The following is a 25,319-nucleotide window of genomic DNA, read 5'->3' on the forward strand; positions in this document are numbered from 1 at the left end:
GGTGACTACACTGCAGGTTTACTGTAACATGTTGGATCTTTGAATTTTTTGATGTTCCAATAGAGTGATATCTGAAACTGTCATGAATAAGACCCAACACACTGCATGTATCAGAAATGAATCATAACATAACTATGTTATGCTCTATGTGCAAATATATCAGTTCTCCTGTGTTATATAAAAAGAATAGAGTGCACACAAACAGATATTTTTAAACACATGGGGAACGTAAATTTGAAATACCAAGACATTACATGAGATCTCAGCACACCTCACGAGACCTCAGGTCAGCGAGCATCAAATGATTCAGTGAAAATGTCTTTCTTTTGGGGCTTATTTTGCATATTGTGGTAAGCCTTAATCCTCCAACAGGTAAATTCTGTCATCCCTTATGCTGGAATTTAGTATTATAACAACAGAACCGTCGGTTCGATATGACCTAAGTGGCCCCTTGTACATGATGATTCTCCAACATCCTACATTTTTATTCTGTTTTGAAGGACAACCAGTTGGGAAAAAGATGGATTCTTCAGAAGAGGCAATTGTTGTAAATTCTCTATTATTGCTGCATTTTGTGCATGCATTGCTAGGACGGTATGAACATATATTTTACATCTTGCACCTTGTTGGTGAGCTAAGGGGTCCCTGAGAAGATGTATGGATGTTATTGTTTTATTTTATCATTGAAGCCTGTCTGTGTTTGTGATGAACATATCAGACAGAAATATCCCAGGCAGTAAAATGCAGACAGACTGAGTCATTCCCTGTTATTGCTGCGTTTTGTGCAAGCATTGTTCAGCGCACGTATTTTCCGTCAGGCACCTTGTTGGGTCCTCTTTTTTCAATAATCAAATACTGAAAAATATAGCAATATGTTAGGGGAGCTGATAGGCATAATCAGCGTTGTGTCATCTCCTGTAGTAGTGGCTTGGGTGAAAATGTACTTTTATTTTTTTTTTTAAACAAAAAATAGTTACACTCTACCTTTACGTTGTAAAGTGTTGTTGTTTGTTATGTTTTACAGAAGTAAAATTCTTACACTTGTGTGACAGTTAATGAAGTGACATGAGGCAGGTGCATGTGAGGGAACACCCATCCTTTTGTTGTTAAATCAGTTTATTTTTTAGATGCTAGTATTAAAAGTGGTTACCTTATTTTATTAATTTTATTTTTATGTTAGTTGAGTATGGGGTGCTTTTGTAATGGGGCTCATGCTGAAAATAAACATTTTGTCACATTTCGCTTCAAAGAGTGTTTAAAAAACTGGTGTGAGTTTTCGAGAGTTCGTTTTCTGCACATTTAGAATAATATTTGTCAACTTTATAGTAAAATCCAAACGTTAAATGTTATACTTAAATCTTAACTCTAAATGTTGAAGGTAAATTTAAATATAATTATTAAATCTGTTAAACAGATATCTAAATATAGACTTAAATGTAAATGTTAAATGTAAATTTAAACCTATAGTAAATGTTCAATCTAAATGTTAAATAAATATCTAAACAAAAATCACGCCATTTTCAGTTTTCGGTTTCGGCCAAGAGTTTTCATTTCGGTGCATCATTAATTGTCACAAGATTGTTATATTTTCTAAAAGTTTTAAGTGTTTTGATATTTAGGACCAACTCCCAATATCACCACAAATATGACTCCAATGTTCACTTTTAATTTGCTAGAACGACCTGATGTTCTTCCAGTTATGCAGGAGGGCTTTGTTGAAATGGTATGCACTTTGCAGCATACAAATGCATTTATATACTGAGATTTTGTTTTAACTCATTGATTGATGTGGCTGAAAAAAAATCGACTCTGGGGAGCAGGGAAATAATTCATTTTACCTTGTACAAACACAAGCATTGTTTTGTTAAGATGCTGCATTTTGTTTATTTCTCCTCCTTTTCATTCCGACTAACAAAGGGCATTTATCTTCGTCTCTTATAATATCACAGCTTATTGTGTGTGATCACAGTGGCCTCTGTGGCACATCGCCCCCCCCCCCCCCCCCCCCCCCCCCCCCCACGGGATGAGACAGACCCATATAAAAGCCTCATTAACTCCCAACAATTAATACATTCATTTCACAAATCAGTAATCAAGGCTAGTGATAAGGCAGTGGCTTAATACAATGCGGCACACATCACCTTGGCTGCATTGACTTGCATTCATTCATACAGGCAAAATACAACGTGTTGTCTGTTATAACCGTCTCTTCTTCTGCCTGGCATAATTACAGTTAACTAACCATCTAACGAGCGTATGTCTCTCATGTCATTCATTTCCAAAACAAAATAAATCAAGAGCATATAAAGAATTCAGGTATCAAACAAACCTTGTGCCTTTAAGTGAGTGCTGGAACAAAAACTGACAAAACAATATACTGTATTACTAAAGAGTTTCACTCACACCAAGCTCAATAAGAAAGTTAGCATACATTCCTCTTCACCAAAAGTGGAGCCACAACAACTTCCTGGTAAAATACTGCTCCTAGTGTTTGGGAGTAAATTATACCGTACAGAGTCAGTGCTGACAGTTGTTGGTTTTTAGCTTTTGACAAAGTGTCAGTGTTCGAGTTTTGCTATCTATATAACAGAGAAGGGTACTTATAAACACATTTAAACAGCATACAAAGTGGAAATCATGGAGTTTATAATTCCCCCAAAAAAAAAAAATTCTATAAATTAATGACATTTTTACTCTCTCTCTCTCTACATGTGCATTTAGTTGTTTTTGCTTTGGTTAGAATGTTTTGTTAAAATCATTTCAAAATGGAATCACAATGGTCATATTCTATCGCTCCCTGTGGCACCGTTAGAGAGTTTACAAAATTATACATCATTTATGACTGTATTTGCACTGGATTGTTCAAGTGACACAATTCCGATTTTTTTCTCTCCTCCAATTGGTCCACACAAGTGAATTTGAAAAAAAAAAATTTGAATCAGATATTCTCAAAATGTGGATAAAAAATGCAGCATATTTGGACAGATCGAATATACAGTACAGCCATTGTAAAACCAGCCGCTATCAGTCTCTCCTTATGTCCAGTAAAAAAAATTAAAAAAAAAAATAATATATATATATATATATATATATATATATATATATATATATATATATATATATATATATATATATATATATATATATATATTCACATTAAAACTAAAAGCATTAAAAATAAGTCACAATTTATAAGTATGTATATTAAAATGTTTCTTATTCAATAATTGGACATTTAAAAAATATGCATAGTTCTTATCAAAAATATTAGACCATCAGCCAGTGTAAGGCTTAAGTCACAGCTGTCGTAAAGTAACCAAAACACTTAATGAGAATATTTTTCCATCCATTCATCAATTAATTTTCTATAGCGCTTGTCCTCACCAGGGTGAACTGAATTTGAGGCAGGGTACACCCTCCAGTCGATAGCAGCACACATATACTGTAGAGAAACAACAGTTCACACTCATAGTCAGACCTGTAGACAATTTAGAATATTCAATTAATCTCACATGCATGTTTATTAATTAATTTATTTATTTATCTATTAACCCAGAACCTCGGACCAGTGAGACAGACTAACCACTAGACATTGTGCTGTCTATTTAATATAGTGTGTAGTAGCTTTCCATGAGATTAGATTTGTAACGATGAATTATAATTACCAGTTAAATGGGCCTCTTCCTCCATATTTATTTTTATTTGCTTTAATTTTGCTTTGTTTTACTCTGCTAGCTGCAGCCAGAGAGAATCTTTTCTCATTTGCCTTACCTGTACAAATAAATCCATCCATCCATTGTCTTCCGCTTACCCGAGGTCGGGTCGTGGCCCCCAGCCAGCCGCTCTTCCGAGGGGATCCCGAGGTGTTCCCAGGCAAGCCGAGACGTAGTCTCTCCAGCGTATCCTGGGTCGTCCCCGGGGTCTCCTCCCGGTGGGACGTGCCCGGAACACCTCACCAGGGAGGCGTCCAGGAGGCATCCTAAACAGATGCCCGAGCCACTTCATCTGGCTCCTCTCAATGCGGAGGAGCAGTGGCTCTACTCTGAGATCCTCCCGGATGACCGAGCTTCTCACTTTATCTCTAAGGGAGAGCCCGGACACCTTGCGGAGGAAACTCATTTTGGCCGCTTGTATCCGGGATCTTGTCCTATGGTCACGACCCACAGCTCGTGACCATAGGAGAGGATATGAACGTCGGCTTAGCTCCTTCTTCACCACTACGGACCGATACAAAGTCCGCATCACTGCAGACGCTGCACCGATCCCCCGTTCCATTCTTCCCTCACTCGTAAGCAAGACCCCAAGATATTTGAACTCCTCCACTTGGGGAAGGATCTCATCCCCGACCTGAAGAGGGCACTCCACCCTTTTCCGACTAAGAAGAAGAAGAAGAAGAAGAATCATCTTTTATTGTCATGAACAGGCATGCATGCACACAAAATTTGTTCTCTGCATTTAACCCATCACAGTGAACACATACACATGTTAGTGGAACACACTGGAGCAGGGGGCAGCTGAAGCGCCCGGGGAGCATTTCGGGGTATCGGTGTCTTGCTCAAGGACACCACAGCCATGAGTCCGGGGGATGTTGGCGGATGGTCCAGTCGGGATCTTGAACCTAGGTCCCCCCCGGTGGCAGGTGATGATCTTAACCATTGGGCCATGGTCTCAGATTCAGAGGTGCTGATTCTCATCCCAGCCGCTTCATGTCTCTCAAGTCATTCATTTCCAAAACAAAAGAAATCAAGAGCATATAAAGAATTCTGGTATCAAACAATCCTTGTGCCTTTAAGTGAGTACTGGAACAGAAATTGACAAAACAATATCCTGTATTACTAAAGAGTTTCACTCACACCAAGCTCGATAAGTACACCATGTACTCCAAAGTGCTCCATATACAAATAAATGTTAAATTAAAAAAAAAACATATACAGTATATATATTGTTATCATGAATTTTCACAATCTATATAAAAAATAATAATAAAATAGCGAAGCACATTTTAACTTCTTGATTAAGCTATTTAATTGCATTCCTGAACAGAAAACTTGTTGAACATTATGCTTGATTAAGTTCTATCAGTTGGCTAAGTTGGCAACGTTGACTTCATGTTGCTGTATTGTCTGTGAGGTAAACAGGTGGTGGTTAACAAATTTGTCAAGCACTGAATGTTTCAAAAATATCTGCTCAATCCAATCATATTTTTTTCTGAAAAGTTTCAACCCTACTTGAGAGACCACTGTTTTCCTCGTAATTGAAAATGGTGCTGATAGAAGTTGATAAAATTTTAAATTAATGTTGAAGGTAAAAGAATGTTCAAACTTCAGCAGATAAATGTAAAATATATGTGAGAACTGCCTCTACATGTCAAAACTCTCTACCTATTTTGCACAAACAAGGTCAAACAACCGAGCGAGCTAGAGAAGAGCAAAATCTGCTTGAAGCGTGACGTTAAACATTTGATTTCAGTAGCAAACTTTTTATTAGAGGCAACAATGCATTTGTTAGGAGTTTCAAATAATTTTTCAAAGCAAAGTGTCACTTTTCGTCATGTCTTCATGAAATGTGCTTACAATTCTTCATTAAGCTTGATGGGCCGCACTCAGGGAAAAGTGTTGGTACTTTGTTCTTTTTTTTTTTCCAGATGTGTCACGATAATGAGAAGCGTCAGGTTCCATCAAGCAGAAGAGGCCCGGTCCACATTACAGATGCATACATCACTGCCCTCATTTCAATGTAATAACACCTGTCAGGCCTGATGACGGCTGCCCATGATGGCTTAGTCCCAGATCCACGTGTGCCCTCTCACATCACACACCTGCGTGCACACAATTATCAAATCAACAAAACACATGTATCATGCGACATGGGAAACTCAAAAGAGAATTTGCGTAAAATCTGCATCTGCACATACGGTACATGTGATTTCTGCTCATCTTATTTACATGTGAATCAAATAATAATAACAATTTCCTATCAGCCCTATTTTGAGAACAGCGTAAATCAGGTGTAATATTTTTGACCAGCGCAGTCCGGCGGATGTGAAAGTGGGCGGGCTGCCCCACTGTAGGAGTGTTTACTGCCAACTTCATTTGCCGCCAATCAAAGCAGCTCCTCTCATTCCATTTCAATTTGTCTTGACGAAGACATCGCTGTTGGGAAGAGGACCGTGTGTAATCATCACAGCAATGCTTGCCTGAATGGCGCATTGTCACTTTTCTGGCCATGGTTTGGCATAATCACATAATGTGAGCAGGTGTACAGAATGAGCTGGTGATACCCGCTGGGGACTTACTGTATGTCTGCAGAGCTCAGTTTCTGTCTCCCTCTGCCCTGATCAAATTCACCAAAATCACATTAGAACAGCGGTCTACCTTGCGCCAGGTCTTGGACCTGGTCTGAGCAGGCATAAGTTTAGACAGACTTTCTGACACCAAATTGGCAAAGACACACCCTCTGCTGCACCAGAATGCCCAGCTTGTGTCTGCCAAATTGGAAAAACCGTGCTGAAAGCTTTGCGTTTGCATGAAAATCAAAATCTGGCATTTGTGCCCCTCTGCAGATGTGATTCTACGAAATTAGAGCCCTTTATGTTCATAGGTGTGAATGTGAGTGGTTGTTTGTCCCTGCAATTGAATGGCAACCAGTACATGGTGTACCCGCCTCTTGCCCTTAGTCAGCTGGGATAGTCTCCACCCATGACCTTAATGAGGACAAGCACTAGAAAATGTACGTACGGATAATAATAAACTTTTATTAACTATACAGTAACATTTTAAGAACATCCTAAGCATCATAAAAGTGTCAAAACATGTTAACCATTGTATGATTAAAAGGAAAAAAAAAAAAAAAAAAAAAATCTATCACTCTTTGAAGTTGGATTGAACCCGGGTCCTCAGAACTGTGAGGCTGACGCTCTAACCAGTCGTCCACCGTGCCGCCTAAATGTTACCGGTTTGAAGTTTTATTTCTGGGACTGTACCGTCAATTAAAAATCAAAAAGTGGTGACAAACTTACCTGTCAAGCAGAAATGTTGCTAATTTCGCATCAAGTCTAAATCGTCTCATCTGCCTCAGCTTCCTTCGCTCTGCTTCTGTTTGCTCGTCTTGGGCCCACTTACCCCCCCCCCGCCCCCCCCAGAGGTGGATATTCCGCCATAGTTTTAGCAAATCTCCCGACACTTCAGGCCCGGTACATACATAAAGACAATCAGGCTCTTTGTCCCAATTTTGCCCCTTCCCAACCAACTGCGTCAAACATGGGACAACCTTATGTCTTATAAGATGATCCTTAGGTCTGTCCACATAATAGGGTCTTGAAACGGATCGGGGCCGACAATCTTAAATTTTGAATGCGTTCAATATTTACGACAATAAACTCTTTATGTGTGTGGGGAAAGCAGACGTTTCCTGAGTCACGACCCCATGAATGGTGACGTGAAACGGATGTAGCCATTCAAAGACGCACCCAAGACTGACAAACATGGAAGCAACCGTAAATAAAAACAAGCATGTCAAGAAGTATTTTCCAAGTCTTTTATCTTGACCTTTTACGCCTGCATTCCCTTCAGCACCACTCGGCAAAGATCGGTGCATATCCGGAAGTGTCTGCCTGTCTTCGTTTTTGTGAGATCACGTGTCATCATGTGAGATTTAGAGAACTTTGGCGAGCACACCACACGGTACAACCAAACCTATTAAATGCCTTTTTTTTTTATCTTTATGTGTAGGGTCTGTCACAGATTTTAAAAAATCTTTAAAGATATGGAAAATCCTTATATGTGTACCAGGCCTAAGGTGTGTTACCTTAGGCCTAGTGTGCAAGACAAATGACTGACACCTTGTCAGTCACACCTTCTGTCTCTGATTGGTTGTTTTACCTCAGCCACAATGGTTTCATAAGAATCACATTAGCGATAGAAGATGAAACTGGAGAGGGCTGATTTTTTTTTGAGGAATAGTGAGGAAATAACTGCAGGCAAAGTAAGTTTAAGCCAATTCCAATGTCCTTTTTTCTTGTCATTGTGGAGAAGTACAGTGTATCAATACCTCTCTGACAGTGTCAGTTAAGAGAACTGTGGAAAAAGATCCTATTGTGTTAAAAATCACCCACACATCAAATGTTTCCAAGTATATACCACATTAAATTCTTTATTATGAGTTTGTATCTTGCTGTGTGTAGTTGAACAGCGGTGAAAGTAATAAGTGAGCAAGTTCGCTAATGGACTTCATATTGAAGCTTGGAGCTTCACAACAGTCAGTCACTGCTGGCTGCTGTCACCAGCTTATAACATTAAACCAGCAAACGGATGTAAAAGCCTTCCTTACACACCAGAAACCAGGAAAATGTATTGTACTGTGCACTGCAGCGATAGACAGTCCTAATAAGCATAGGCACACACACGCAGAGCAGGAGCAGTTGAACAAGGCATTACCATAAATTCATTACGAGTGGTTGGGCAGCATTTATAAACATGTAGAGATGTTGTTTACAATGTGGGACTGGATGGATTATACAAGTACACAGACTAGTAAGGGGAACACTCCCATATATACACACTGTTTACACTGACGGAGGAGGAGGGAGAGTGGGTTTGGAGCACATCGCAGCACAAAAGTCCCTGAGTGGCATGTTTTACACAGCAAAATAAACATTTAATAAAATAAACACCCCTCCCCTGTGTTGGGCCGCCATGTGCACACACGCGCTCGCAGGTGTCAATGGTTCAACACATTTAATTTATATTCCAATAATGGCATTTCGATGAGGGTTTTTGACATCACCCATGGCTGTGTATTCTTGGTTGGGTTTAGGTAAATAAATAAACACGCTTGGTTAGGTTCAGGGGGAAAAAAGGAACACTGAGGCTTGGTCGTCATGGTTACAATAATAACAGGAGCTAAAAACAAAATCAGGCTGCTGTTCTGGACTGTTGTGTTAAAACACGCAACAAAAAAAGCAGGTTGTGTGGTTGTACACAGTACACAAACAGAGGTCACGTGAGTTGAGCTCATTGTGGTCAGTAACTTTTAGAAGTGGAATACATAAACAGACTCTACATTTAACATAGAGCGGAAATGAACACACCCCTGTTAAAATAACAGGTTATTGTTATGGGGTTAGATGACGCCATGATAAATCATTTCAAAACTTTTTTTTTAGAAAATGTGTATGACCTATAACCTCCATCCATCCATTTTTTTACAGCCCATGTCTTTATTAGGGTCACAGGTGAGCTGGAGCTTACCCCAGCTGACTTTGGGTGCAAGGCAGGGTGCCCTGGACTGGTCAACAGCAATCACAGGACGCCTATAGACAAACAACCATTCACACTCATATTCACATCTATAGAGGCTTCAATAACCCAAACATGCATGTTTTTGGAATGTGGGCCATCTGGAGTACCTAGAGAAAACCCACTCGAGCGTTGGGAAAACCAGCAAACTCCACACAGGAGGGTCAGGACCTTTTGACTGTGAGGCGGATGTTCTAACCATTACTGCACCATGCTGCTTAACACAAAATACCATCTCACAATTATACAGTCGGGGGAGCATTACATTGTCTTGAAAGAAATGTTACTTCTTCTGGATCGTATTTTTTTTTTTTTTAAATGTGTGGGTGAGAAAAATCTAAAGGCATTTTTTGATACAGCGCTTGCATTGGATCAAGAGGGTGTAAGTGTCCTTAATATTTTGACTAGTGAGTGTCTATGTGGAAGCTTCGGGTGATTTAATGACAACCTTTTGCTTCCCCTGGAGGACAAGCTTCCCTCGGAAAGGAGACGGGACTTAAATACAACCATTTGATTTGAATTACTGGTGGTAGTGGCCTTGACATTAAGCATATGAGGCTAAAGAGAGGATGTGCAGAAAAGGTGACAGGGGTGTTGATACAAAAGAAAGACAAAGAGATTCGGAGAAGAGAGGATGAATTTATTGCTCCATGGAGAAGAGTATCTCGGCGTAATGGGAGGAGGAGGAAGAGGGGTGAGGGCAATCAGACAGGTTGGACGAGGAGAGCACACACAGGCGTGTCCTGTTTAATGTCTCGCTGACATTTCTGCTCTCCATCGCCTTCCCCGCCGACCTGCTCCCGATGGAGATGAATGATTCGAGGGGAAAAGGTGGAGCAGAGGGCGCGCGGAGGGTGGAGTCGCACTTCTCTGCCTTGTGCTCCACTCAAGGTCACAAGTCCCAGACAAGGTCATGGGTCAAGGTTCACAGGAAGGCCGGCCAATCAAGAAGTGAGCATATCTAGGAGGGACCAGCCTTCAGAAGTCTCTGTGACATTCTCTAATGTGTGTGTGCCATTTACTGTATTTAGTGTTCACACATCTGTCATCCTGCATGCATTGTACTATGTTAAAGATGCTTTTGAAAACTCGGGAATGCTCTAAGGGCAGTTTAGAGGCTACCTTGTAGTGCTTTGCTTCAGTCCTTGAGTAAAATTCCTTCTGCATTCCGTCACTCTATTAATCCATGCAACCAGGATCCCTGATGTTTGTGTGTGTGTGAGCGTGTGTGTGTATGCATGTCTGTAGGCAGTGAGGCTCATATTTACTGTCACTGCTCTGTGTCTGGTGCTGATTTCATTGCACTAAACCAAACCATCTGCATGTGCATGTAGAATCTCTCACGCACACACACAAACACAAAGTAAGTGATACAACCCATCATTGGAGCCCAATGATCCCCCTCTCAACTTAGTCAGCTGGGATAGACACCAGTTTACCCAAGACAATGAGCAATATAAATAGTATATTCATTGTTGCATGGTATTTTTTGACAATGCCCTTAATTTGTTCCTGGGACTAATGCAGGAATTCATCAATCCATCCATTTTCTGCAGCTCCTGACCTCATTAAGGTCACAGGTGAGCTGGAGCCTATCCCAGCTGACTTTGGGCAAGAGGCACGTCTTGGACTAGACAAACAACCATTCATACTCACATTCACACCTATGGACAATTTAGTCTTCAATGAACCTAACATGCATGAGCACCCAGAGAAAACCCAAACAGGCACGGGAAGAACATGCAAATTCCACAGAGGACGGCCAGAGCTATGATTCAAACCCTGAACTTCTGTGATACAGACAGAAGTGCTGACCACTATTCCACCATGCTCCCTAATGCATGAATTCAAACAAGAACAATCAATCATAGGCAGGCTAGCATATCTACAAAGGTTTATAGTTGGATGCTGATCCAAATGTTCGGCCTTGATGGAGGTCTCTGCTTCACTGAGTGTCATCCGAGCTGGTTCTGGTTCAACATCTCATTGAGTCACCAGTTGTCCAGGAGCTGCTGTGAGCGACAGAGACAACAGGCAGCACAGGGCCTGAAAACACTTCACTAACCCGAGCGGTACCAAGACAAATAGAGGGGTGATTGCTTCCCCGTGGCCCATCTGGCTTCTCTTAAGGCGAGCGGAGGGGAGAGACAGGGCTGGGTGTAGTATGTGTGTGCACATTTTAAAGGCTGCCACTTTACGTGGGGTTGTTCAAACACATTGCTGACTCGCCGACCAATTACAGCCAATCGCCGCTGTCGGCCCGACTACTTTCGCCCGTCAATAAAAAACATTTTGTTTGGGCCCGCTCAGGCCTCACTTGGACGGCCGCCCAGCAGTGGAATAAAGATCAGCGTGATTCAACGGAGGAAACCATGGGGTGAGTTTAGTCACTGAGGAGGCGAAGGGGGGAGGGGGGGCACAGTCTGACCCTCTGAGTATGACTGGGTGTGTAGACACAGGTAAGGATGTTTTCCATAGCATGGGCGTATTGCTTTCCAATAGCATGGCAGTTATTTTAAGTGTTTGGACAAGATCCCGAGTGAAACCTTGAGGCAGCCACCTCGGAGCTAAAACCAAAGCACTCAGGACCACAGATTTATTTCAGCTCTAGTGGAACAGACAGGAAGTCCTCCGCTTCACATTTGGGGGCAAGCTTGGGTCAAATCAGGGCCCTGCTCCATAACTGCCTGCTGGCCACATCTCCACCTGCTGGGTCACTAGTGAACAACACCAAATGTATTCTAATACTGTACAAGATACTTTATAATTCATATTTCACTCCAAACAAACATGCCTCTCACTTCCTGTGGCTCTGCTCTCCGTCTTCACTTTCTTTAAGCCTTAAGAGTAAACAGAGAAGCTGCGGGCAAAGAGCAATCCAAACAGCGAGGAAATAATACCTTAGTTGTCACCACAGATACACACTTTTATTACTACCAAAGTACAATGATGCATCTGGCTTCTGTTAAGTGTTGTGTTTGCAATAAATCACCAGAAAATGAATGTTAGTCAGTTTCCTTCCACACACGCAAATGGATGCACTTTAAAATGTGATGGGCCTTTGCATTACATATGGAAATGAATGACCTCAACTACACACTACTCAAAGAGTTAAGATTTCAGTTCGAGTCAGTTGTTGTTGTGAATGCACATGAGTGTGTATGGGTTCAGGAATGCCCCTCCCATTTAGAAAGCAGGGGGCCCAGCCCGGGGGCTTCACAGTGATGTGTGTGCATGTGCGTGTGTGTGTTCGTGTGTTTGTGAGTGCATGTGTGCATGTGTGTGTGTGTGTGTGTGAGAGAGCGAGAGAGAGAGACAAAGAGAGAGAGAGAGAGAGAGAGAGAGAGAGAGAGAGAGAGAGAGAGAGAGAGAGAGAGAGAGAGAGAGAGAGATACAGCTTAGCAAGGGGCCCACAGTGTTTTGTTCTGTTCCACATCAATGGGACATCAAGCCGGGTTTGGGCCTGACAGCACCCGGATTAGAGGTTTTCTACCAGACTCTCTCGACCCCTCCCCCTGTATGTAGACACACACACACACAAAAACACACATGCACACACACTTACCATGCACACACACTTACAAACATGCGAAAACACACGCAAAGAATGGGCTGAAATACATAACATTAACTTGACTGCTAAATTGTCATTGCAGGTGGATACAAGCTGTGGGACAGTCCCTTTAAATAATCATGGTGTGTGTGTTTGTGTGTGCGTGTGTGCGTGTGCACGTGCGTGTGTGCACGTGTGTGTGTGCGTGTTACTTAATAAAGAAATGTAGGATTATTTTTAATCTTTCATCTGATCTTTCCTTTTCCGTATAATTCTCATTTATATGTACAACAATTCAAATATGGCAGGTTACATCAGCGTTAGATTGAGAAAATGGTCACTGCATCAGAATGACATCATGACATTTTTTTTCAAATAAATACAAAGTAAGCCTGCGATTGGCTGGCCACCAGTTCAGGCTGTACCCCGCCTCTCACCCAAAGATAGCTGGGATAGGCTCCAGGCCGCCCGTGACCCTTGTGAGGATAAGCGGTGTCTTTATATATTTATCTATCATTGGATGATAGATAAAAAAGTTAGCACATAATGTATGGCTGCAGAAATACACTGACTTGCCACATGATGAAGTCAGACAGTCTAATGATATCTAATACCAGAACTCTAACTCTAGTAATAACCAAATGACAAGGAAGAATTTTCTGAATTTTGATGATTAGACTCATGTTGTTTAATTCTTGTGAAATGAATTTTTTTTAATGTCATGTAATATTTTCACCCACATTGCAACATTACATGACAAGAATGGATCTCATTTGCAATCAGTGGTCCTCATTTGCGGGGGTATTTTGTAGCATAGTATGCTACAGAAAATATGGATTCGGAATATAAACTTAAGGTTTTCTAACAAAACTGCTTTTATATTGAGCTGTACTCCTATACTGCATCATATTGAGGGATGGAACATTTTTTACCCTCTCATGTAGTTAAGCAGTTAAACAAAATATTATCCTCAGTATGATGAATTGCACTTGTGCACAACTGCAAACTACAACAAGAAAAATAAACATCTATTGTTAAATAAATACCTCATTGACAGGGATGTGCACAAAACTGATGATTATAATCTTAGTAAAGGCTGTATAATACAGCTTGTATATTGAACATCATTTGATTGTGCAGGTGTACGTACCAAATGCAATGTAAATTACTGAAAGCTAACAGGATATGTATATTAAAGAAAAACAACAACAACACTAGAAATGTTTTAAAAAGTGATCAAAGTAATTATTCCACTTAAGAGAATGTGGACGAATAAAACAAATATTTTTAGGCCTGACCAGCAAAAAAGTTTGTTTTAATTTACTATATTAAAACAAATTAATACTTTTTTGTCAATTGAAATTGAATTGAAAAAAAATCTTTTAAAAACTAAAATCATTTAAATTGTCTGTCTTAACATTAAACAACTAGAGTGAAAGGCAAGTGGATAGGGCCTTTTTGATACACAGCACAGTGTTTGCATCTGGAGTAACTATAAAGGCTTTAGGTTGGTGGGGGGGAGACAAGCTCATTGGAATTGCTCCCTTGTGTGTGTACGCATGCAACAGTTCATACCTCAGCTGGACCTTCAGCTGACAACAACCACGTTTGATGCCGACTACTGTTGGCCTATGAAGTTCCTACTGAACCAATCCCCTCCTCCCTCCTCCGTCGGTTTGGGCTTTGGGGAACACATCCATGTCGGCTCCCTCCGGTTCCCCCATGACTTAATTAGAGCTCTCTGATTCTCCACATTAGTTTACTGTATAGGAACAACTTTTATCCCTTGCTGTAATCAGCTTGCCCACAAGAACAGAACAATAAAAAAAGAAGAAGCGTGTTTGAAGTTTTCTTTTGTGTGATCTTGAGTACTTGAGCAACAAAAGCCCAGTGCAGCTGGTCTCACAGTGGAGTGCTGCATGGACGAGTAGGCACAGAACCTGCACCGTACAACACCTGCACGATTCGGTTTCCACAACACTCTACTGACTCGCATTTCATTGAAAGTGTTCATAATCCACATGAAAATCATTTGGATACATTATTTAAAACATGTCTCCCTGATGAAGTGTGTCCCTATAGGGAATAAATCCAGCCGTTTATTACCATTTGCCCTCCTCACCCATTGTAAAAAGATTTTTGTGATGAATTCTTGAGGTGTCATTAATATGCATAATCAGGCAATGGAAGACATTAGCCCTTTTAGGTCTATTATCAGGAGATGGCAATGACAGACTGCATAGTTTTTATGAACCTCCTTGTTTCTTGTATGAAATATTCTCTTCTCTATGATGGTCAAGGTGACCTTCAATTTGATGGCCATCCACGTTCTATGCCAATAAGGAAGTAGTACATAATTACATTTATAATATCGATACTGACAAAAATATAGTAAAAGTAACAATAAACTTTAGATGATTTTTAGATAAACAAGATGTTTTGATACTTTGTGAAATATTAATACAAAATACAAACACGTTTCTGGAACATATTAAATACAATTATTAAATATATAATACTCATTTAAATGTTGTTACATTGTAGATGTTGTATTTACAGTTATTAAAATGTCGATTTTACTATTTTTACACATAGGTTTATAATCTGGATCTCCCTCCACTCCTGCAAAACCGCAGTTGCTTTACATTCATGTTACAACTGCGCCATCTAGCGTCGCTTTTTTTGTGGGTAGAAGCAGGTAACGATCCTTGCTGTTGGTGCCTTTTCCGTCCTCATGAAAATATATAAATATATAAAATATTTTACTCAAAGTAAATAAAATGATTATTAGGCAAACATTATATTATAGAGCGTGATCTTCCTGCATGAACACAATGCCTGTAATGTACTTTTTCAGTAACAATGAATTATGGCCCAGATGTCCCTTTAAATGATAGCGATTAATCGTTATTATTGGTTACATTGAATTATTTTATTATATATATACAACTTATTGTGTCCCCAATTTTGCATTACACCCTGTCACTTTGGTAGTTTTCCTCTCAAAAAAACAAAAAGGAAAACACAAGCTCCCATGAATCCACATTTTTCATTGAAACGTCACTCTTTTGGAGGGAACTTGAAAAGTGGAGTGTAAACTTTGTGAATTTTAGTATCTTAACCTGTATGTCCTACTCTTAAATGTCAATCTGTTAAACTAAATTATGATGAAAGTAAACTACATAAAAAAACAAACTTATTGATTTATAGTATTACTTTTTATAATATATATTTATATGTATATTTATTGTATATTGTTTCTATATTTTGTTTATACTACGGTAAGTTTGTGCGTGTGTGTGCGTGTGTGTGTGTGTGTGTGTGTGTGTGTGTGTGTGTGTGTATGAACCGATGACTAAAATTTGCAGATTCACACATCCATTTTCTTTACCGCATCTCCTCACGAGGGTCGCGGTCTGCTGGAGCCAATCCCAGGTATCTTCGGGCGGGAGGCGGGGTACACCCTGAACTGGTCGCCAACCAATCGCAGGGCCTGATTCACACAGCAATGGCTAATTTGAATGAGAAGAAATCCTTTTAGGTTCCACATTGTTTGCAGGGTAGAAATTATATCACAGAAAGTAAAGTCCATTACCGTTATTAATTTTTCAGTGATTGAGCTCTACCAAGACAAGTTCCTGAAGCTTAAACGTCATCAATCGGATAATGTTAAAAAAAAAAAAAAAAAAAAAACCTTCACAAAATTTTTTTTTCCACTGAAGGTTATCACACCAAAGTCACCAATAGACAAGAATAACCCATATTAACGATATGATCATGTAAAAAATGTATGTTCATTTATACAGACTGACTTGAGCTGAGGTTAAATGGTGGTGGGAATCCAGATGAAACGTAGTCAAAAATACATTTACACTTCATATTACTATTATTTTGGCAGTTATCATGGGCTGTTAACTTTGTATGGGTGGCACTTCATAGTGCCATAATGTGACAAAACAGACGCCTATGGTGTGGACTATGAGATATTAATGCTATTCGTGTGAAAAGATCTAAGACTTTCATCCATCCATTTTCTGAGCTGCTTATCCTCACAAGGGTCGCGGGCGTGCTGGAGCCTATCCCGGCTATCATCAGGCAAGAGGCTGGGTACACCCTGAACCGGTTGCCAGGTTGCAGGGCACATAGAAACACACAACCATTCGCACTCACATTCACATCTACGGGCAATTTAGAGTCTTCAATTAACCTTTTAAGACTTTGTTTGATAAAATGTATCAACATTATGATTAACAATAGTTAAATGGTAAACATTATAATGTGCTTTAGAAATCGCATTATTTGGATCAAACAATGTGATCTCATTTTCCATTCTGGTCCATCATTTTATTTTATTGAGGTTGGGGATTGAAGTCGCAATTCCGCTTGTGTATGTAATTCTACATTTTATCCACTAGAGGTTAGTAGAGCATTTATTAAAACACCAGGAAGCAAGACACTACAGAAAGTACATTCATCCTACTCAGTAGTCAATCTAGTTCTTAACAACATTCTAATTATAGAATGCTCATGTCTTTGTCAATGGGTGAATTTACAAAATCAGTGAGTGATCAAATTATTATTCCCTCCACTGTATTTCTATTATGCCAAAATTTCAAATTGATTAAATACACGTCAGAGGTATTTAAAAAAAAAAGTTTATTATTAAATTAACAAGCATACAAAACAACAATCAGTTTTCCAAACTACCAAGGCAGTTTCAGTGCAATTCCAAAATATACATTTTCAGCAGGGCAAGTTAAAGTTATTCACCTCATAAACATTAAATTTTTTTGTTTTATTATCATGTGATTATTGTCCCAGCCAGAGGAAGCTCATAAGTGATACCTTTTTGAGGTAAAACTATACATAATTCCAACCCTTTAAAACAAAACATCAGAAATGAAATATAAAATACATTAAAATGCACATTACAAACCAATGCATTTGTAAACAAAAATTGTAAACAAAAATTGCAAACAAAAAGGAAGCGTGTGGTTGTATTTGGCCTGAGGCCTTAATAAATAACAGTTCTAGCAGTTTACTACAATGACATTATTTGTTGTGTAGAGTGTAGAATGTCAGTTGTAGGACGAGTTTGCCTTGCCACTCTGCACGCACGCAGGCACGCACGCACGCAGGCACGCACGCACACACACACACACACACACACACACACACACACACACACACACACACACACACACACACACACACACACACTGCAGACTACAGCAAAAATCTTGTTTGCTTCAATACAGGCAGAGGACACAAAGAATGCTAACTTTAGCATGTTATCAGGGAGAACGGCAGCATACTTTGGGTGAACGGCAGCATACTTTGGGTGAACGGCAGCATACTTTGGGTGCAGTTATACCACAAAGTGTTCAACACTGCTGAAACTACAACACAGATCTACCGAGCCCAAAGTATATACCATTATTCAATCAAATTACGGCAAAACCTCAAAATGTAAACACCACAATGGTCGTACAATCTCAGAGATAAAAATGACTCAGACGTCCAGCCGACGACTGGCTACCTGCTACGTCACTTGTTTTCGAAGGTAGAGTGTTTTTTCTTCAACACATTAACATTACATTAGCAATAAATTCTTTATACACGTATGTTAAAAAGATGTATGAGCCACATTTATTACACGCCTTTACTCATTATTGGTTTAGAGTAATTTATTGGTTTAATATATTAATAGCACAGCATCAACTTTTTACAAAATATTAAAACGTTACATAAAACATGTTCTGTAAAGTCAATGGTTCTATGATGGTGATAGTTTGGCTGGTTCCGGTATTAACCCATTCACTCCCAGCCCTCCCAAGTAACATGGACTTCAATAGCCGTCAATGGCAGTGAATGAGTTTACGGTAATACACTTGTGTAAGTAAAGTAGTACTTTGATCAGATGGAAACCAATAATTCGGGTTTTTTGTGTGATTTTTTTTTTTTTAATTGTCCACTTTTAAGGTGCTACAGTGATGCTGCTACACACAAAACAAAACAAAAACAATCAAAACAAAGATTAGGCCTGTTTCATATGTGCTAAATAGTTCAGGCAGTGTCACAGCATTACACATCCAGTAACACTTGGGGCATATATGCTTGCATATATCAATGGCTCACACATACTCTACAATATTACTTTCTGTAACCCATGCATCGAATGCCCTTTAAAGCAACTATGCTATTTTTCCATTCAAAGAAACACACTGGTTCAGTCGCGGTGCCACACTCGACCTGTTAAAAGTAGATACTCACTACAGTAGGTTTGGTGTAATCATGTCAGAGAGCCAGGCTTAATGTAAGCACCGTATATGATTTAATGAGCGGTTGAAATTGTTATTAAGAATCCACCTTTAGCTTGAGAGCAGAGGCTAGTGATGGATATATCTTAATTTCATCTTTTTACTCATTATCTCAATTGACACAACAAGTTATTTTCTTCAGGGGGATAACAGATGTGTGACAATGTCTCTCATCTTTAAACAGTGGGGGTGATATGATAGGCATGGCCAAGGGTTAAAGAGTAAACCAACACTGAATTAAGCCTGCTTTTAGACAGAATACTGACTTCTTAAGAGATGCGTGTTGCTTTGTCATTTGCATCGTAGTCTTCTCTTTGAAATGCTAATTATTGCCACCCACAAGAAGCGAGGGGAACAGTACTCATATAACAGGTGATTTACTGGTACAGTTGGAATTTAAACATTTTTAAAAAGGGGCAGAGTGTGTCTTATACAGACAAGCACCACTACTGTGCTGTATTCTGGGGATTCAACCTTTGGAGTGTGCTGTCCTTCAGACCCGACTAATCCCCCGTGTGTCAGAGCAGGTGTTCCACCAGCTGTCTAAGGCCAAACACCTGCTCTGACATCACTGATCGGGGCGTGGCTTGAGACACACACTGGTCTCGTTTGAACCTGAACAAAGCAGCATCTTTTATTCCTATGTGATTAAGAGTTAAATTACACTTAAAGGCCTCCCCTGTCTCCGACTCATGCAGTTCCACCTCCCAACTGTTGGCTGCTGCAAAGCCTCTCCAGTCATCCATGTCCATCTTTACCTGATGCACTCCTTCTCTGACAGGCTTTCTGGTTCCTCGTTCTCACTGTCGTCCAGCTCGGGCAGATCTCCCCACAGGAGCAGATTGAGACCTGCACACGTGGAGGAGTTGTCCGGTGTTACAAACCACTGTTTCTAACAGGTGAGAGAACTCCTGATACACAAAGGAGGCAGTCGTACTCACACTAGTTGGAACTAAGTAGAAGTACAGCTAAATGTGTGTAAAAAAAAAAAAAATAATTAAAAAAAAAAAAAAACAGGTAAACGTACGATCTAAAATGTACAAAAACCACAAAAATAAAAATGAACTTTTACTGTCAAATATACAGGGTGAAAAGTAACTCCCTATTTTTAAGTACTTGGAATTTATTTCTGAACCATAATTCTTACAAGAAATGTAACAACAAAGGTTGAAAATTTGGTTTGGAATTTTAAACTGAAAAGAGATACAAGAACATAGATTTAATTCCGATACATCATGGAACATACACAAAAAAAAAAGGAAAATATTACATGGAACATACACAAAAAAAAATGAAAAATATTACAACATATGAATAAATTGTAATAAATTTTAAAATAGGGAGTTACTTTTCAATCACCCTGTATATGATACGTTTTGATAACTGCACACACTAAAGGTTCTCTCATTCACTTGCATAGTACTGATACGGGGGGGAGGGGGATACAAATAAAAATCACTGGACAGTTTTGCTGTAAGCTAAATTCATCCATCCATTTTCCGTACCGATTATCCTCACGAGGGTCGCGGGTGCGCTGGCCCCTATCTAAGCTGACTCTGGGCGAGAGGCGGTGTACACCCTGAACTGGTCACCAGCCACCAGCCAATCACAGGGCAGATACAGACAACCATTCCCATTCACATCTATGAGCAATTTAGACCCTTCAATTAACCTACCATGCATGTTTTGGGGATCCCGGAGGAAACTGGACTACCCAGAGAAAACCCACTCAGGCACAGGGGGGGAGCATGCATTTGAACCCGGGTCATTAGAACTGTGAGGCAGATGTGCAAACAAGTCATCCACCGTGCTGCCTGTGTTGACAGGATAATCAAGACTAAACTGACAAAAGGTCCAGCAGGAGCACCTGAATGTTTAAACAGCTAATAACAGGAAAAATAAAATACACACCTCTTGCTCTCTAATTACGTCTTTTTTACATGGTGTTGTCATCCGCAGGTTGAAAAAAGTATAGACTATTTTAACAAAGGAAGCAATAGAAATTAGAAAATACAGATCACATTTCAACTGTAGGAAGAAAGAAATCATCAGAAAAAATAAATACTAATGATACCTTAAAAAATGGACTTTAGTACGGTTGCGAAGTATTTGTACTTTGTTATTTTCCACCATCCATCCATCCATCCATCCATCTTCTGAGCCGCCTCTCCTCACCAGGGTCGCGGGCGTGCTGGAGCCTATCCCAGCTGTCATCGGGCAGGAGGCGGGGTACACCCTGAACTGGTTGCCAGCCAATCGCAGGGCACATAGAAACAAACAACCATTCGCACTCACAGTCACACCTACGGGCAATTTAGAGTCTCCAATTTATGCATGTTTTAGGGATATGGGAGGAAACCGGAGTGCCCGGTGAAAACCCACGCAGGCACAGGGAGAACATGCAAACTCCACACAGTCGGGGCCGTGGGTTGAAACCAGGTCCTCAGAACTGTGAGGCTGACGCTCTAACCAGTTGAACACCGTGCCGCCTATTTTCCACCAGTAAAACAAATTTATCAAACTATCACATTGTGTCTACGATATTAACATGATAGTAACTATGACACAGCATGTGTTACTGCTGGGGGGAAAAAAAGAAAAAAAAACATACACAAAGATCTTTAAACAACTACGTATATGTCAACCATAATTACATTTACAAAATTAGGTGAACCCTTGAAAAATTATAAAATCATGTGGTTAGCACACCTGCCTCATAGTTCTTAAACTTCAGATTTGAATCTTGGGGGTGGCCGTCCTGTGTGGAGTTTACATGTTCTCCGCATCCTAGCATGGGTTTTCTTAAATTGTCTGTACTTGTAAATAGTCGTTGTCTACATGTTCCCTGGAACTGGGTAGGGACCAGTCCAGGGTGTGCCCTGCCTCTCGTACAAATTTACCTGGGATTGGCTCTTGCCGACTGGTTAGCACATCTGCCTCACAGTTCTGAGGACCCGGGTTCAAATGCATGTTCTCCCCTGTGCCTGTGTGGGTTTTCTCCAGGTAGTCCGATTTCTTCTGGCATCCCAAAAACATGCATAGTAGGTTAATTGAAGGCTCTATATTGTTCGTAGATGTTAATGTGAGTGGGAATGGTTGTCTATATGTGCCCTGCGATGCGCACATATAGACAACAATAGGCAGGGTGTTCCCCCGCCTCTCGCCCAGAGTCAGCTGGGATAGGCTCCAGCGCGCCCGCGACCCTCGTGAGAACAAGCGGGATGGAAAATGGATAGATGGATGGATGGATGGATGGATGGCTCTTGCCCACTAGTGACCCAAATGAGGAAAAGCACTGTATATAATGTTGGTAAACAACAGGCACCAGTAGACTTCCAAATGGCAAAAAAGTGACTGACTCCAGCTCAAATGAATTGAAAAGATTTGGTGTCACGCCCACATATATACACCAAAAGTTATTTTAAATTTCCTTAGAACGAAACAAAACAAAAACCTTAATTAAGCCAGCGGAATTTTAAGGTGACCAGGATAAATCGAGAGGATGTCATAAATATTCAAGATTGCAAGACTGCCTGATGGCGTAGTAATCACTTGTCAAAGGACAGACTGAGAACCAAACCTCCATCACTGGGTTTGTGGAAGCCATATTCTCACAGCTATGTATTAAATATTTAGTTGGCTTGTCTTTGAGTAATTTAGCAATACATAAAGGCTAGCCTGCTAGCTAATGTCGCCATCCAATTCACCATCAAAAGAGCTGGTCTGTGCCATTAATCTGAGCAACAGAAAAGCAATTAGCCAGTCCCTCAATGATTGTTAACTATTTATGAATTTCCACCAGGTCTATACCTGTTAAAAATGAAATTATGGCCAGTGTTCCATTTCCATTCAAAACAATTTACCTCACACGATGTCTTCTTTTCAACTGTCACACATTCAAATTACACCAGTCGAGAAGAAGCCTAAAACCATAATTTAAGTCATGAAGCCTGTTTCCTCAATTGCTCTGCCTTGGTCAAATAACATGTAAGAAGGGATTGTGTACATGTGGTGCCACCAGTAAAAGCTTTTGCCACCCAGAAGTACGTGTGACATCATGTTGAAAAGGTCTATAGAAAATGTGTGGATGGATGGAAATATGTAAACCATACTGTATTTCCTCCCATCTGTAGGATGCCTAATTTTTTATCATCAGGAAAATAACAGGAGGTGCCACTTGACAGCCACTGGCCTAGCAGTATATGGGGAGCTGTGAGGGCTGGCTCCCTTTTCTAAGACAGGCCCACCCCCTCAAAACGGGCAAAGTACAGCAACACAAAAAAAGTAGTAAAGTTGTGTATAGTTATTGTCTTGAGGTATTTTGACAAAAGCTTGTCTAGCATGTTGTTGAGACACCTGCGAACTGTTTTGAATTGAGGGGGGGAAAAGTATGTCCTTTCATTAAAATATCAAGAATTGACTTTTGTGCATTGATGATAAAGTGCATCACAACTTTTGTACATTGACATTCTATTCCACCCATACTGTTCAGACAGACCTGTTGCATCCAATCTGTTGAGAGTGGAAACAGCGTCACTGTTGAACATCCAGAAGTGTCCGTTGTTACAGGAGAGCAGGCAGGGTTTACAGGGAGCCACAACATGATAGCCCACTACATTGCCACTGGGATGGAAAACAAAGCAGAAGCATGAGTCAGCACTTTACAATGAGCACAACTGAAAAAGCGCAACTGAAAAGTGCTAACTCCACAATCAGCTGCAAAACATGTTTGTTTGCAACCTTCATGGAAAAACAACAAAGGAATGGCACACAAAAGACAGTGACAAGTGCTTTGTCATTTAACTATACTCTCCGTTCAACACTCAGTAAACAGAGAATTATACTGTAATAGTTTTAAAATGTATATGCTGTAAACAATCACCATTGTCAGAAAACCTTCACAATCCAATCAGATCCAATACAATAGATCATTTTTTACAATATTTAATTACTATAAGTAGGATGCAGAGCTGTCCTGCAGTGTTTCCATTTTATTTTTGGTTAGCTTATTTAGGTTTGTGAGCGAGACATAACATTATAAACACCTCTCCGCATGATGCAGTAATTCTACCCCCCTGCAAACTACATGCCAGACCAGAATTCGTAATTCCCTCATAAATTGTGGTGTCAAAAGTTTTTATTTTGAAATAAGTAAATCAGTCATTAAAACAAGACAACATTCAAAGGAGCAACAAAATACTAAACTTTAGTACCTGCTGTCTTTGCTGCTTACTGATGTCATTTAAATAAAAGCTGTAAGATGTAAAAAGAAAGAAAAAAGCTTTACCTACCACTTGAGACATGCAATGTCTCTCAATTTGCACTTGCAGCTTTCAGTAGAGTAGCAGCCGGCCACAAAGTCAACAGTTCTGGGTCGAGTAAACAAAACATTGTTGATAGGTTAGGCACCCATAAAATATAAGTCTATCGATTATACTCGTTGTTGTAGTGAATACCTGGTAGCTACTTTCAGGGACCGCTTGTTTTGGCAACGATATGTAAACAAAAGCTAGCAACAGCGCTAACTTAATTAGCACTTACCTGTTTGGAGGTATATCAGTAGAAAACAACTCAACCTCGGTGTCTGCAAGAAGCACTGCTTTCATGCCTCTCGTACAGAGCACGCTGTCACAAAAGATGCAGTTAACTTGGGCGACACACTTGTTTTTGAAATTAGCGTTTGACGTCGACATTGTCGTCCCGCTTAGGTGTGGGGCGTTAGCGTTTCACGCCGCCTTGATGTTGCAAACGCAACAGAAAGAAAAATCTCAAAACTGACGTAGTCCGATTTCTCTGTGTTTACACGGATGACGGGAGTGCCTTTAAAAAGCACTTTACAGCGACAGTGAGTCTAGTTTACGTCGTCGAGCAAACCCAGCCAACTGTATCATTTCCAACACAGTACACGATGGGGGAAAAAATAATATTCTGGATTAGTATTTTAACGTCACACGAAGAAGACGAAATTATTAAAAGACACCTAGAAACGGCGAGTAACACGATTGTTTACACGAGCAGTTCGGAGTCCGTACCGGTGTAGTTAACAGCTAACTGAATAGCTGTCAAGCTTTGTTTACAACTTCCTGGTATTTAAAACCACTTCCTGAAACAATCTTTGAAAGAGCCCAGGTTTAGCTCTGATTGGACGTA

At 40.2% G+C, this 25,319-nt stretch overlaps 1 protein-coding gene across 1 annotated transcript; it reads right to left on the bottom strand.

Annotated features, from left to right (window-relative positions):
* Nucleotides 1–17,528: 17,528 nt before the first annotated feature.
* On the bottom strand, nt 17,529–25,263 carry fam72a (family with sequence similarity 72 member A). The gene is made up of 4 exons (XM_061688935.1): nt 24,711–25,263; nt 24,461–24,538; nt 23,668–23,792; nt 17,529–20,018 (listed from the first exon to the last, which is right to left on the bottom strand). The coding sequence occupies exons 1-4, from the start codon at nt 24,860–24,862 to the stop codon at nt 19,924–19,926; spliced, it is 450 nt and encodes a 149-aa protein (XP_061544919.1). The 5' UTR covers nt 24,863–25,263; the 3' UTR covers nt 17,529–19,923.
* Between the last annotated feature and the right edge of the window lie 56 nt (nt 25,264–25,319).

This window comes from Phycodurus eques, chromosome 10, assembly GCF_024500275.1.
Source record: "Phycodurus eques isolate BA_2022a chromosome 10, UOR_Pequ_1.1, whole genome shotgun sequence".
In the NCBI taxonomy this organism is placed as follows: Eukaryota; Metazoa; Chordata; class Actinopteri; order Syngnathiformes; family Syngnathidae; genus Phycodurus; species Phycodurus eques.

What these genes read in the sequence shown, in the direction of transcription:
- fam72a (XM_061688935.1), bottom strand. Translation starts at nt 24,862, where the DNA reads ATGTCGACGTCAAACGCTAATTTCAAAAACAAGTGTGTCGCCCAAGTT. An exon ending in ACTGATATACCTCCAAACAG is followed by an intron (nt 24,539 to 24,710) that starts GTAAGTGCTAAT and finishes TACTCGACCCAG; the next exon opens with AACTGTTGACTTTGTGGCCG. An exon ending in GACATTGCATGTCTCAAGTG is followed by an intron (nt 23,793 to 24,460) that starts GTAGGTAAAGCT and finishes TTTCCATCCCAG; the next exon opens with TGGCAATGTAGTGGGCTATC.